Source organism: Anguilla rostrata, chromosome 12 (assembly GCF_018555375.3).
Source record: "Anguilla rostrata isolate EN2019 chromosome 12, ASM1855537v3, whole genome shotgun sequence".
NCBI lineage: Eukaryota > Metazoa > Chordata > Actinopteri > Anguilliformes > Anguillidae > Anguilla > Anguilla rostrata.
The window spans coordinates 7,385,584-7,401,480 of record NC_057944.1 but is presented as its reverse complement, the minus strand read 5'-3'; the positions used below and the strand labels follow the sequence as shown (position 1 = coordinate 7,401,480).

At 46.5% G+C, this 15,897-nt stretch overlaps 1 protein-coding gene across 2 annotated transcripts in view; it reads left to right on the top strand.

The window, feature by feature from the left end:
- Positions 1–15,897, top strand: part of usp32 (ubiquitin specific peptidase 32) — a 50,679-nt gene that overhangs the window by 15,692 nt on the left and 19,090 nt on the right. For both annotated transcript variants that reach the window (XM_064302385.1, XM_064302384.1), the window contains exons 6-11: positions 10,480–10,611; positions 11,194–11,301; positions 11,728–11,843; positions 15,339–15,401; positions 15,497–15,580; positions 15,750–15,811. In XM_064302385.1, the coding sequence (XP_064158455.1) occupies positions 10,480–10,611; positions 11,194–11,301; positions 11,728–11,843; positions 15,339–15,401; positions 15,497–15,580; positions 15,750–15,811 (565 nt within the window). The remainder of the gene's footprint in view (positions 1–10,479; positions 10,612–11,193; positions 11,302–11,727; positions 11,844–15,338; positions 15,402–15,496; positions 15,581–15,749; positions 15,812–15,897) is intronic.

The window sequence follows — 15,897 nt, the reverse complement described above, 5'->3', positions numbered from 1 at the left end:
CCTGCCTTGTGCTGTGTGTTCTCTGCGTTTGTGGGTAAATTGGGGTCAGGGTAGCGTGAAGCAGGTGAGGTACGTCTCCCCCCCAACAGGGGAACAGTGCTCCCTGTCCAAGCAGATGGGTGTCTCTGATGTCATCGCAGTGATCGGAGGGTTAGGGGTAGGGTAGGGTTAATGATATGAATAAGTAAACTTCTTCTGCATCCATCTTTCTGCATTGACAGAGATGTTGGAACAGAAATATTTCAATATTTTTCTGTATTGTCATGCAGATAATTTGTCGTTGACTAGTTCAGAAAAACAACTCCAGAAGTGGAGTTCAGATGGAGTTTTGTTGAGTCCAGTTTTGTTGGGTCTTGCTGTACATTTTACTTGTAATATTCCACGTGCTCAAACGGGCTGCCACAGAGACCCGGGTTGCTCCACGCTTTCCCGAGCAGCGGCAGCACAGCAGCGTTGGGTCCGGGCCCACTGGCATGGAGCAGAACTCCAGGTGCTGTGATCTTTACCGCGCCCCAGAATCCTAACAGCATCTCTGATTGGCTGGCTCAGGAGGGGGGTTTATCGGTTGGTTCGAACCTTGCTCTTTTATTGCCCTTTTTAAAAATCACTATGCAGTACAACTTTCTGCTCGCACAATGCTTGAAACCCTACTTTAATGCCTCCCACGAGTGTGTCCGCTCTGGGGAAACGGCTGGGTGCAATGCTACTCGGCTGTGCCGCGATGAGGGGATCGCTGGGGTAAAATGGCCGCCGTTTGGCTTCAAGCTGTAGGGTTTCCTTCGTGTCCCTTCAGCGCGTTACGCCGCAACGCGGGCGCATCGTGGAAATCCAATTCAAAGTCCAACAGGAATTTCTCCACACTGTGTGCGGCTGATCAGTAATTCACAGCAGAGAGGTGCAACGTGTGAGGGAGGGCTTTCGGATCTGATGCGCTTCGTTCTCCTCGCTGAACGAATAAAATGTGCAAAACATGACTGCCTGTGCCACCTGATGACTGTCTCTGACCATAGATGTGCTGTCAGTGTACCTATCTAGTTCCTTTATATGTCACTGTCTCTGACCATAGACATGCTGTCAGTGTACCTATCTAGTTCCTTTATATGTCACTGTCTCTGACCATAGACATGCTGTCAGTGGACCTATCTAGTTCCTTTATATGTCACTGCCTCTGACCATAGACATGCTGTCAGTGGACCTATCTAGTTCCTTTATATGTGACTCTCTGTCCATAGACACGCTGTCAGTGGACTTATCTAGTTCCTTTATATGTGACTGTCCCTGACTGTAGACATGCTGCCAGCCCACTTATCTGGTTCCTTTATATGTGACTGTCCCTGACTGTAGACATGCTGCCAGCCCACTTATCTGGTTCCTTTATATGTGACTGTCTCTGACCATAGACGTGCTGTCAGCAGACCTATCTAGTTCCTTTATATGTGACTGTCTCTGACCATAGACGTGCTGTCAGCAGACCTATCTAGTTCCTTTATATGTTCCTAACGTGCATCGGCAGCCTCTGGCACATAACTCTGCTGAAGCGGGGAATAGCCTGCCAGTGATTATATGCTTATTGTGAAGTGCTCATAATTTGCGCTTATCTAGATTCTATGTGAATGTTTGCAGTAAAAATGCATCGGTCAGATTGTGGCTAATGTTTGACTGCCGCTCAATACTCTGTTACCCCGCTGGCAGATTCCCTCTTGTTCTCTATACAAGACTGTAATTGATGTTTTTCATTGCAAATATCAATCTAGCCTATTGTTTTGTGTGTGTGTGTGTATGGATAAATTGCAAACTGCACAGAACGTATTGAATCTGTGTGCACTGTGCAAGGTGCATATTGGTGCAGTCTGTTGCTCAGACTTTTTTTGCTGTTGCTTGACATTACATTTGTGTTTACGTACCTTCCTCTTCTTTTATTAGGAAAACATATTGCTTTAACGAGGGCCACAATTAACCGGTGATTGTATGATTAGTAGGGTGATTAATTCACTTGACTAATCCAGTGCCTGTGGGGATCCCACAAGGATATTGACATCTGCAAGTTTAAATCCCTCTGTGGGTCTTGTGCTTTAGAGAAAATGGTGACCCTCGTAATGATACCGAGTACTGTATACGTATAGGCTGTGTGTGTACTGAGTGCTGTATGTACATACGCGTGGGGTGTGTGTGTACTGGGTACTGTATGTACATATGCGTGGGGTGTGTGTGTACTGGGTACTGTATGTACATACGCGTGGGGTGTGTGTGTACTGGGTACTGTATGTACATACGCGTGGGGTGTGTGTGTACTGGGTACTGTATGTACATACGCGTGGGGTGTGTGTGTACTGGGTGCTGTATGTACATACGCGTGGGGTGTGTGTGTACTGGGTGCTGTATGTACATACGCGTGGGGTGTGTGTGTACTGGGTGCTGTATGTACATACGCGTGGGGTGTGTGTGTACTGGGTGCTGTATGTACATACGCGTGGGGTGTGTGTGTACTGGGTGCTGTATGTACATACGCGTGGGGTGTGTGTACTGGGTACTGTATGTACATATGCGTGGGGTGTGTGTGTACTGGGTGCTGTATGTACATACACGTGGGGTGTGTGTGTGTACTGGGTACTGTATGTACATACGCGTGAGGTGTGTACTGGGTACTGTATGTACATATGCGTGGGGTGTGTGTGTACTGGGTGCTGTATGTACATACGCGTGGGGTGTGTGTGTGTACTGGGTACTGTATGTACATACGCGTGAGGTGTGTACTGGGTACTGTATGTACATATGCGTGGGGTGTGTGTGTACTGGGTGCTGTATGTACATACGCGTGGGGTGTGTGTGTGTACTGGGTACTGTATGTACATATGCGTGGGGTGTGTGTGTACTGGGTGCTGTATGTACATACGCGTGGGGTGTGTGTACTGGGTACTGTATGTACATATGCGTGGGGTGTGTGTGTACTGGGTGCTGTATGTACATACACGTGGGGTGTGTGTGTGTACTGGGTACTGTATGTACATACGCGTGAGGTGTGTACTGGGTACTGTATGTACATATGTGTGGGGTGTGTGTGTGTACTGGGTACTGTATGTACATACGCGTGAGGTGTGTACTGGGTACTGTATGTACATATGCGTGGGGTGTGTGTGTACTGGGTGCTGTATGTACATACGCGTGGGGTGTGTGTGTGTACTGAGTGCTGTATGTACATACGCGTGAGGTGTGTACTGGGTACTGTATGTACATATGCGTGGGGTGTGTGTGTACTGGGTGCTGTATGTACATACGCGTGGGGTGTGTGTGTGTACTGGGTACTGTATGTACATATGCGTGGGGTGTGTGTGTACTGGGTGCTGTATGTACATACGCGTGGGGTGTGTGTGTGTACTGGGTACTGTATGTACATATGCGTGGGGTGTGTGTGTACTGGGTGCTATGTACATACGCGTGGGGTGTGTGTGTGTACTGGGTACTGTATGTACATATGCGTGGGGTGTGTGTGTACTGGGTGCTGTATGTACATACGCGTGGGGTGTGTGTGTGTACTGGGTACTGTATGTACATATGCGTGGGGTGTGTGTGTACTGGGTGCTGTATGTACATATGCGTGGGGCGTGTGTGTGTATGAGTATGTACATATGCGTGGGGTGTGTGTGTGTACTGGGTACTGTATGTACATACACGTGGGGTGTGTGTGTACTGGGTACTGTATGTACATACGCGTGGGGTGTGTGTGTGTACTGGGTACTGTATGTACATATGTGTGGGGTGTGTACTGAGTATGTACATATGCGTGGGGTGTGTACTGAGTATGTACATACACGTGGGGTGTGTACTGAGTATGTACATATGCGTGGGGTGTGTGTGTACTGGGTACTGTATGTACATATGCGTGGGGTGTGTGTGTGTATGAGTATGTACGTACGCGTGGGGTGTGTGTGTACTGGGTACTGTATGTGCATATGCGTGGGGCGTGTGTGTGTATGAGTATGTACATATGCGTGGGGTGTGTGTGTATGAGTATGTACGTACGCGTGGGGTGTGTGTGCTGGGTACTGTATGTACATACGCGTGGGGTGTGTGTGTACTGGGTGCTGTATGTACATATGCGTGGGGTGTGTGTGTACTGAGTACTGTATGTACATATGCGTGGGGTGTGTCTGCAGTGATCCTGTGCAGATGGCGCATTGTCACAGTGCTGTCAGTGCAGATAGCGGGGCTCATTTGAATGGAAGGTGGATGCGTGCGGCTCATGCAGTGTCGTATTTAATCTCTGTTCGGGCGCCCGTCACGGATGCTGTCAGTGTGCATTAGGACTGTGAACCCCCGCGCGCGTCTCCGTGCCGATGCAGACGGGGTCCCCCGAGACCCGGGTGCCTTCCCTGTCAGTCCGATTCCTGATACCCGATCCTTGGGGTGAATCAAAAGTGCGTTTTTGGAGATGAGACTGAAAGTGGATGTGGGCGGGGGCCAGACACAGCTGTGCTGTAGATAAAGCTGTGTTTTAGACTGTGCTGTAGTTACAGCTGTGTTTTGGGCTGTGCTGTACTAGAAACTGCTGTGTTTCAGGCTGTGCTGTACTAGAAACAGCTGTGTTTCAGGCTGTGCTGCAGTTACAGCTGTGTTTCAGGCTGTGCTGCAGTTACAGCTGTGTTTCAGGCTGTGCTGCAGTTACAGCTGTGTTTCAGGCTGTGCTGCAGTTACAGCTGTGTTTCAGGCTGTGCTGTACTAGAAACAGCTGTGTTTCAGGCTGTGCTGTATTTACAGCTGTGTTTCAGGCTGTGCTGTACTAGAAACAGCTGTGTTTCAGGCTGTGCTGTATTTACAGCTGTGTTTCAGGCTGTGCTGCAGTTACAGCTGTGTTTCAGGCTGTGCTGTACTAGAAACTGCTGTGTTTCAGGCTGTGCTGTTGACACAGAGTGCACAGAGACCACACACCCTGCTCAACCTTCACAAGGCAAGCGGCAAGAAACTGGTTATGCGAATGTACACTGCAAGCCCAGGTAAATTTAGACTATCTGTCAATCAAAGACAGAGCTGGGAAGATCTTTTTCAGGGCCTGTGCCTTGGCCAATCAGAGCGAAGACCCAGAGAAAGCAAGTAATCTGTTGCCTTTCCCTGATTATCCTCTTAACTCTGTGAGAGCTCTGTGGCTGTGTGAGAAAGTGTGTGTGTGTGTGTGTGTGTGTGTGTGTGTGTGAACTCGGAAGCCCCTCAGTGTCCCTGCTCAGAAGCAGGTTGCTCCAGGGGAGCTGGATTACCTGTGGGCCAGCGAATGCAGCTGGTTGAGTGGGATGATGGGAGAGAGCAGTGGAGCTCGGTTGCAGGTGGCGATTTTAGCGGATATGTTCTGAACCGGCCCGTCTGCAGGTTGCTATGGTACAGGTGCTGATTTTAACGGATATGTTCTGAACCGGCCCGTCTGCAGGTTACTATGGTACAGGTGCTGATTTTAACGGATATGTTCTGAACCGGCCTGGCTGCAGATCTGAACCGGGCCTGCCTGCAGGTTGCTATGCTACAGGCCGCCTGTGGCTGCGGCCGTCTGCCAATGACTGGTGGAATATGGTATGGCTCTTCTGCTGTCACTCTGACAGAGTTGCTCCTTTAGGTGGGTTCAGCCTCCAGGTGTGTGTGTGTGTGTGTGTGTGTCTGTACATCTGTTTTCGTGTGTGTGTGTGTGTGTGTGTGTGTGTGCCTGTGCATGTTTGTGTACATGGGATGTGGGATGTAGTGTATCCTGTGTTCAGGTTTAGGTCTTTGATCTGAGGTGCAGTATGTGGTCTGTAATATCTGGTCTGTGTTCAGCTGGATAGTGTGAATTAACTTACACTGTGAGGGAGAATGTTGTTATTTAATTTACACTGTGAGGGTGAACGGTATGATTTAATTTACACTGTGAGGGTGAACGGTATGATTTAATTTACACTGTGTGGGTGAACGGTGTGATTTAGGAGCTCACTGCATTTTCCTGCTCAAAACTCTGAACTGTCACAGATAATATCCAGCTGTTCTCTGTCAGTAGATGTGCATAACTATCCAGCTGTTCTTTGTCAGTAGATGTGGATAAATATCATATATATCCAGCTGTTCTCTGTCAGTAGATATGCATAATTATCACAGATAATATCCAGCTGTTCTCTGTCGGTAGATGTGCATAAATATCACAGATAATGCCCAGCTATTCTCTGTCAGGAGGTGTGCATAACTATCACCGATAATATCCAGCTGTTCTCTGTCAGTAGATGTGCATAAATATCACAGCTATTACCCAGCTGTTCTCTGTCAGTAGATGTGCATAATTATCACAGATAATATCCAGCTGTTTTTGTCAGTAGATGTGCATAACTATCACAAATAATATCCAGCTGATCTCTGTCAGTAGATGTGCATAATTATCACAGATAATATCCAGCTGTTTTTGTCAGTAGATGTGCATAACTATCACAAATAATATCCAGATGATCTCTGTCAGCAGATGTGCATAACTATCACAGATAATATCCAGCTGTTCTCTGTCAGTAGATGTGTTACCTTTTCAGAGCTGGGAATCGCCAAGAAGCTGAGTGGTATGTGCTCTACATTCCATTTGGACAAAAACAAATTCCTCAGAAACAGAAATTATACAGCATCTCTGGCGTTTGTCATCTCTGTGGAAGGTGTTTTGTGTGTGTGGTGTACGTCCTGAATGTCTTTCGGTCTGTGTGCAGTGCTCGGTCTGTGCGCAGTGCTCGGTCTGTAGCTCTTTCGGTCTGTGCGCAGTGCTTGGTCTGTAGCTCTTTCGGTCTGTGTGCAGTGCTCGGTCTGTGCGCAGTGCTTGGTCTGTAGCTCTTTCGGTCTGTGCGCAGTGCTCGGTCTGTGCGCAGTGCTTGGTCTGTAGCTCTTTCGGTCTGTACGCAGTGCTCGGTCTGTAGCTCTTTCGGTCTGTACGCAGTGCTTGGTCTGTGACTCTGAGAGGTTTAAAAAGCAGAGGGCCAGATTAGCAGAGGATTGATGGACAGGCAGGTAAAATGAGGGCTCAGTGTGGGACAGCTGTGTGTTCTCTCGGCTTGTCTTTCACACAGCGCCGACGCTAAGCCTGGCTCCTGCTAAACAGCACTAAAGCAGCGCAAGGGAGATGCACCTTGGGATGAGGGAGGGAGAGAGAGGGAGAGAGAGAGAAGAATGAGGAGAAGGGAAAGCATAGAGAGGGAGGGAAAGGGGGAGAGGGGAGGGAGAGTGAGCTCACTATCTTAGTTGTCTCATTTATTGAGGCTGTTGTATCATATGTTTCCTGCCCTGCCTGACAAAGTTATGCATTGTAAAGCTATGCCAGTTTAGAACAATGTCAATCTAAAGCTTTGGGGAAAAGGGAGAATGAGAGGGGGCGATAGAGAGGATTATTTGGGAGAGAAATAGACGTCTCGGGAGAGAGGGAGCTGAGTGGCGAGAGGACAAATAATTTGAGGCCTGGGGAGGAAGGGAGAGAGAGATGGAGGGAGTGAGAGATTGGGTAAATTGGATTGGGGGCTGATCCCGTGGCGGAGGGAGCGGTTTTAATGGGTGAGCAGCGGCTGCGCTGCTCCCAGGGCCTGAATGAAGCCCGCGCCGATGAGCTGCTCGTTTCCGCCGCTCCGTCTCGTCGCCGCGCTAATTGCCGCGTGCGTCCCGTGTGCAGTGAAGATGACGAGCGCGCGCGGTCCCGTTCCTGTCGTTACCAAGGCCTCGTACCCCGCCCCGGTCTGCTGGAGCCGGATCTGCGGCAGGCTGCTGTCTGTGTGCCACTTAAAGCACCGTGTGCCCACATAGCCTGTATCTGTGCCCGCATAGCCTGTATCTATGCCCACATGGCCTGTATCTGTGCCCACATAGCCTGTATCTGTGCCCGCATAGCCTGTATCTATGCCCGCATGGCTTGTATCTGTGCCCGCATAGCCTGTATCTGTGCCTGCATAGCCTGTATCTGTGCCCGCATAGCCTGTATCTGTGCCCGCATAGCCTGTATCTGTGCCCGCATAGCCTGTATCTGTGCCCGCATAGCCTGTATCTGTGACCGCATAGCCTGTATCTGTGCCTCCATAGCCTGTATCTATGTTCGCATAGCCTGTATCTGTGCCTCCATAGCCTGTATCTATGTCCGCATAGCCTGTATCTGTGCCCGCATAGCCTGTAACTGTGCCCGCATAGCCTGTATCTGTGCCCGCATAGCCTGTATCTGTGCCCACATAGCCTGTGTCTGTGCCCACATGGCCTGTGTCTGTGCCCACATAGCTTGTATCTGTGCCCGCATAGCCAGTGTCTGCCCGCACTGGGGAACATCCTGTGCGCGTGGTGAATATTTTGTGATGATGGTGTTTTGGTGCTGCATGGGATGACTGTGTTTTTGTGCTGCATGGGATGACAGTGTTTTGTATGTGATAGCTACAAGACGGTGTTTGTATGTGATAGCTTTGCAAGCTACTAATTACTTCACACTGAAAGTTGAACTACAGCAAATGTATGTAACGTATGTAACATTACAATGTGGCTAACTTATCTAAACTTCGCTAAATTGGCTAGCAAAGTCAATGTTAATACACTCATCTTTATATGTGTTCTTAGATTTGTGTTTGACGTCTTTGCAGTAGAGAGTGCATTTACTCTCGGCTTGCATAGCGCACAAGTAAAAACGTAGGTTTTGTCGGTGGAGGTAGTCAGTGTCATGTATTTGCTTAAGTATGGCCATGGTGATTCTTCCTCAGGCTGAGATTTGGGAGGTTTACACATGATGACGCTGTCGCTGTGTGAGCACTGAGCAACGCCCGCCCTTTTTACACATGCAGTACACAAAGGTCAAGTGTGTGGTGGTGGCTGCCTGACGAATGCATTGCCTGGGCATGCCTTCACAGCGGTCAGGATGAAAGAAAAAGGGGGCGGGGCTGGTCAAAGGGGGTTCAATTACAGTAGAGAACCAATGGTAAAATAAAAAATCATTCCTTTCCTTTTATGGCCCCAAATTTTTGTAGTTTCTGTAGTTAACTACACAGAAAATGCAAAAAAAAAAGTAGCCTAATTTAACTACTTGAATCACTATGCAAATATGAATGTAGTTGAACTACCAGCAAGTTACTGCAAAATGTAGTTGAACTACTACTTTAATTACATGTAGTTCACTACTCCCCAACACTGGCTGTGTGTGATGATGGTATTTTGGTGCTGTGTGGGATGATGGTGTTTTGGTGCTATGTGGGATGTCGGTGTTTTGGTGCTGTATGTGATGTCGGTGTTTTGGTGCTGTATGTGATGTCTGTGTTTTGGTGCTGTATGTGATGTCGGTGTTTTGGTGCTGTGTGTGATGATGGTGTTTTGCTGCTCTGTGTGATGACGGTGTTTTGGTGCTGTATGTGATGACGGTGTTTTGGTGCTGTGTGGGATGACGGTGTTTTGGTGCTGTGTGGGATGACGGTGTTTTGGTGCTCTGTGTGATGACTGTGTTTTGGTGCTCTGTGTGATGACGGTGTTTTGGTGCTGTATGTGATGACGGTGTTTTGCTGCTCTGTGTGATGACGGTGTTTTGCTGCTGTATGTGATGACGGTGTTTTGGTGCTGTGTGGGATGACGGTGTTTTGGTGCTGTGTGGGGTGACTGTGTTTTGGTGCTGCGTGGGATGACAGTGATTTGGTGCTGTGTGATGATGGTGTTTTGGTGCTGTGTGTGATGACAGTGTTTTGGTGCTGTGTGATGATGGTGTTTTGGTGCTGTGTGTGATGACGGTGTTTTGGTGGTCTGTGTGATGACGGTGTTTTGGTGCTGTGTGTGATGACGGTGTTTTGGTGCTGTGTGGGATGACGGTGTTTTGGTGCTGTGTGTGATGACGGTGTTTTGGTGCTGTGTGGGATGACGGTGTTTTGGTGCTGTGTGGATGACGGTGTTTTGGTGCTGTGTGGGATGACGGTGTTTTGGTGCAGTGTGTGATGACGGTGTTTTGGTGCTGTGTGGGATGACGGTGTTTTGGTGCTGTGTGTGATGACGGTGTTTTGGTGCTGTGTGTGATGACGGTGTTTTGGTGCTGTGTGGGATGACGGTGTTTTGGTGCTGTGTGTGATGACGCTGTTTTGGTCCCTTAAGTTCCGCCCTGCTGTGGTGTGAGTCTGAGTCACAGTGGAGAGGCTCCGTCTTAGTTTAATCCCCGATTAGCGTTAGCTGGCAGCCTAACAGATCTTATCCCAGATAAAAAACGATATCAGCCTTTTCAGCTGCTGGGACCTGTCATCTCACAACCTCTGAGCAAACCACACACGGTTCAGGCTTCAGTGACTCAGTCCAACTGCACGCCAAGATCCGCAGCAGCCTCTGAGAGACACTCTATTAATATGCTCATTCTTATTTATGCATTTATTCATGACCCAGTTTAAAAATGATATCTATATTTAGCCGGTTTATGGCGACGTCGAAATTCACAGGAAAAGTGGAAGAATAACCTTCCGCCTTTTCCGTTATAACGGTACGTGCGAACGTGGTTTTGTGTTGCAGTAGAAGAATCGGACATCATCGACTTGGAGAAGCGCTATTGGCTGCTGAAGGCTCAGTCGGGGACGGGCCGCTTTGACTTGGAGACGTTCGTCCCCCTGGTGTCTCCCCCCATTCACACGTCCCTGAGCGAAGGTACTGCAGGATTCAGCACTTTCGGCTTTCTGCCAGACACACACACATACTCACACACGCACACATACACATGCACACACACACAGGCACACATACATGCACACACACACATGTGCAGGCACAGATACACACACGCACACAAACGTCCACACACGCACACACACTGTCACACACACACACTCACACGCATGCACGCACTCACACACACAAACAAAAACTCACACATGCGCGCACGCCCACACATAAACACACACACACACACATCAATTATCCGTAACATTTTAGGTATTAAGCAGATGTTCTTATCAGAGCAATTTACATTCTTTGCACATGTAATCCATTTACACAGCTGGATATTTACTGAAACAATTCAGTTTAACTACCTTGCTTAAGGGTCGAACCGCACTGCCAGACCTACAACCTTGGAGTTACAAGCCCAGCTCCCTAAACACTATGTTACACTGCCACCTATGTACACGCACATGCACGTGCACGTGCACACTCCCTGTCGGTTGTGCAGTCACGGGTCAGAGTTAAAGATGCGTTTTGGTTTTTTTTTTTGTTTGCTCTCCCTGCCCTCAGGTCTGTTCCACGCCTTTGATGAGAACCGGGACAATCACATCGACTTTAAGGAGATCTCCTGCGGGCTGTCGGCCAGCTGCCGCGGGCCCGTCGCCGAGCGACAGAAGTGTAAGGGGTCGTCCGCGAGAGCTCTGACCTTCACCGCTGTCAGGCAGCCGTACACCTGCACCGTGCAGCTGCCTTCTCCAAATGCTTTCACATCGGTCATCTAATACTCTCACAAATTCTACTAGAGCCTTTAAAAAAAAAAACTTGCCCTTAAATATTTTACTTTTAAAGATTTAAAAATAGATGTAAAGGTATGATTTCGAAAATATATCATTCTGAGAATGCTTGGTCAGAGATTTATTTATCTGTCTAACTGTCCATCTGTGTGTAAATATTGTTGACACGCTAAGATAGGGGCATTAATGTCAGTTTTCTTTCCTGTGTAAAGAGAGCCATGCTACGTGTGCATGTATGTGCGCACGGCTTGAGCTGAAGATGATCTCTGAAACTGACCCAGCTTCTGGTCGCTGACTCTTTCCTCCCCAGTTTGTTTCAAAGTGTTTGATGTGGACCGCGATGGGGCTCTCTCTCGGACGGAGATTCGGGACATGGTCGTGGCGCTGCTGGAGGTCTGGAAAGACAACCGAACAGACTCCCTTCCTGTGAGTGCCCAGCTGGCCAGCGGCTAATCATGCTAATTAGCCTCCAGTGCAGGACCTGAACAGCAGCTAAACATGCTGATTAGCCTTCACTGCAGGTTCTGGACAGCAGCTAAACATGCTAATTAGCCTTCGGTGCAGGTTCTGAACAGCAACTAAACATGCTAATTAGCCTTCACTGCAGGTTCTGAACAGCAGCTAAACATGCTAATTAGCCTTGAGTGCAGGTTTTGAACAGCAGCCAAATATGTTAATTAGCCTTTAATGCAGGTTCTGAACAGCAGCTAATCATGCTAATTAGCCTGCACTGCAGGTTCTGAACTGCAGCTAAATATGCTAATTAGCCTGGAGTGTGGGTTCTGGGGCTTTGTATTCGTTATTTGTTTTAACACTAGTAATGCTGCACAACAGTGATCAAAGCCACACCCAAAGACCTACCCAAAAAATCTCTCTCTCCTTAAGCTATTCAGGAATGGATGTATATTCAACTCACAATCTGTAATTTAAAAAAAAACCTGATATAATGCAGAATTTATTTATTTTTTGTTGTCACATCTCCCTGCTCTGAGCATAGGAGCGTTTGTGGGGGTTTTGTTGTGTTGGTTTTGAAGCAGAATAAAGCAGTCTGGTTTCCGACAGGGCTGCCAACGGGCTCAGCCGACACTCGGTGCAGCTGCTGTCATTTTGTCTCTCGCTAGAAACCAGGGCCCTTGGTTGTCATTTTGGATGATTAAGCCCCTCAGAAGTGCAAATATGCTGCATTCGTATGGCTAATTATCTTCTTGTAAACGTGTTTAAATTCAGAAGCAGATGTCCCAGTTTAGCAACTGACAGTGGATGCTGATTGGCTAACTGTGTCTGCAGCAGTTTACCTCGTGTTCTGATTTGTGTGTAGCGCAGTTATGTTATTAGCTTTCTGTTTTCTCCAAGTTGTTAGAAATCACACCTCCATCAAGGGGCCTTGTGGCAACGTATTCTTTCCGATTTGCTGACAGGGTGTATTCTTTAAGGGTTACTGACACCATCATGGTTGCTGAAACTCAGCCGTTCTCATGATGCTGCAGTTTTCTAAGTTGTTTATATAAAATGTATACGTGGACTTGGGGTAGCTCCTGTTTGTTGGACCGAATTAATATGAAGCTCGGTGTTTCCCGTATCCCTTCTGTCCCCTGGAGCTCATCGCGCGTATGGTCCAGGGAGCACTGTGTTTCTTAAATCGCTGAGGATAAAATGCTCATCTGACGACTGGCGAAAATGAACATAATTCTGTTAGTGTCAAGAAGACACAACATTAATATACGTTGATCTGGGAATAGCTCTCGATCTGATTACTGCCAATTAAAAACTGTTATTCGGTGCTAGCTATTTGTAGCCAATATAAAATCAGAAATTCACATTAAACAAGCTGATCTACCTAGCTAGCTACCGTTAATTAAGTGGCTATCCTTAATTTTTCAGTTTTTCTGGATTTGTGATACCAGAGTTCCATTCGAAATGAAGCTTTTAACCTACTAGGAGCACATCCTGTGTCTATTTTTCTTAGAACATACTCTAGCGGTAGAATATTTTAAAGACGCTTATGAAATTTTAGGCACTTGCCTCTTCACATTCGGCATGCAAGTCCCTGTGAGTGCGTCATCATATTTGAATATCTTGCAGAATTATCACACTCGACACCACCAGTAGGAAATAGTGTATAGAAGAGCAGTTGCAGAACGGAAACACATTGAATCGATATTACTACCAAAAAAAAAAAAACATCTTGAAAAGGTATCAAATATACCATTTTAATGTGAAAAAATTAAGGATTGCCACTGGTGCCAGAATTTACTCTGGATAGCAAGCGATACATCCAGGATGGGAATCTGACAAGTGTTAACCCTTAATTTAACGATTAACTTAATGTTTTAAGACGTCAACCAACAATTATAATGACGCTACGGCTATTCTAAAAAATATATAAATTAGGTAAAACATTCATTAAAACAAGAACATTACTCTCTCACAAAGTGTTACACCGGCTTACCGTTTCAGAGTATTTCGTCAGAATCCATCAGAATCAGTCGTCAGTATTGCACTGCCTGTCATTGTCACAGAGTGCACGCGCAAGGTGTCCCGTGCGCACGAAAGCTTGGACTTGAATAAGCAAAGCAAACGCCTGGAAATGCAGTTCAAGCACGTCACCTGTCAAATGAGAGTTCCATAATAAGCCACAGTAAATAGAATCCCTTAAAAAAACGTATGCCTTCAGTACACTTTTTATTAACTAGATCCCAGGTAGTGTATTTTTGTAGTTCACTTTGCAGAAGTAAACTCAGTTTAAAATACATGTTTAAAGTAGACTCTTTAAGAAATGAATACCGGTTAATATACTTTTATTTTAGTTTACAGAAGTAACCTTCGAGTTCAGTACTTGAAGTACGAATTACATAAAGGCCTAATCAAAGTACTAAAAGTACACTCGGCCAAATACATTTTCTCATGTAGCAAATAAGGCCACAGTGGAAATCTGGTTGGTTTAAGAAATAAAAACAAATGAAAAAGTTTGTACCTTTGCTCAAATTCTTTGAAGAGTTTTTATGCTTCAGTCTTTGGTGTATTATGCTGTTAGTACATAGGTAAAAGACATGAAGTGCATTTTTGTCTCCAAATCCATTATTTTCGTCAAAAAAAGTGTAAAAAAAAAAAAAAAAAAACAGTAAATAATTACACTATATCTCCTTTATGAGGACCCTTTCTCATTTTGCTGAAATACCATGGTTGACAATTATAGCACCTGTAGAGCCGACCTTTGTTTTTATCAACTTAAATACGTGTTTAAAATTAGATTTAAATTATGTACAATAGTCATGGGAAGCCAATGACCACTGGAAGTAGCATTAGGTTGCCATGACACCCTTGGCTATCTTGAAAAGCTAATTTCACTTGCTTTGTTTGATCAGTTCAATTACAAGTAAAGTATGCTGAAAGTGCTTAAACCTATGTACTTTACTTAAAAGGTTGAAAATTTAGTTTCCACCTAGCTTTTGAAAAGTGAACTGAGAGTTAAATGGAAGTTTAGAATTACATACTTTAGTATACTTTTACAAAGTGCTTAATATACTTACAAATAAACTTGAAGAACTTAAGTATCCTTTAAAAAATGAACTTTTATGTACTGCTTTGTTGTAAGGGATAATTTAATGCATCAGGTCCATACTGAGCAGTGGTGTTTCCGATTTCTTGAGTGGCAGTGCGCTTCTGTTGTTGCTATGGGAAACTGCAGTGTTATTGCTTTGGAATTCGGTGGCAGAGTCCGCCTGCTTTTTGGCTTGTGGTAATGTAGTTATCACCAAAGAGGTAGAAATGAGATCCCAGATGTTGAGTGAAGCTCTTCTGGGCACATTCAGTAAAATGCTAGCAGTGTTAGCGGATCCTCATAGCGGAAGGTGCTCATTTTAGCGCGCTGTTCTGTGACACTTTCATTTCAGTGCGTTTTTATCTTTGTTTCTCTTTCAGGAACTGCATGCCAGTGTGTCAGACATTGTGGATGACATTCTGAAGATGCATGACACCACCAAGGTGGGCGTGGGAGGTTTGCATTATATTTTTTCCATTCGCTGATGTTTTGTTCAGACACTTGCACTGACGTGTGTAATGTGTTTGTTTTTTTTCAGCTGGGGCACTTAACTCTGGAGGATTACCAGATCTGGAGTGTACAGAGTGCTCTTGCCAATGAGTTTCTCAATCTGCTCTTTCAGGTTTGTGTGGGAAGGGGAGGGTAAGTGTGTGTGTGTGTGTGTGTGTGTGTGTGTGCGTGTGTCTGTGTACCTGTGTGTGTGTGTGTGTGCATGCATGCTTGTGGTCTGTGCTGTGGTGGTGAGTGTACTGTGCACATTTGTGTCTCAGTGTGCTGGTGTGTCTCCGCAGGTGTGTCACATCGTCCTGGGGTTGCGGCCAGCCACGCCCGAGGAGGAGGGGCAGATTATCAGGTAAGTCAGTCCCTCCCCCCTCTGAGTCGCTGATAGGGAGCCTGCAGTGAGGGGGTGGGGCATGGCAGTGCTGCAGGCAGGGGCGG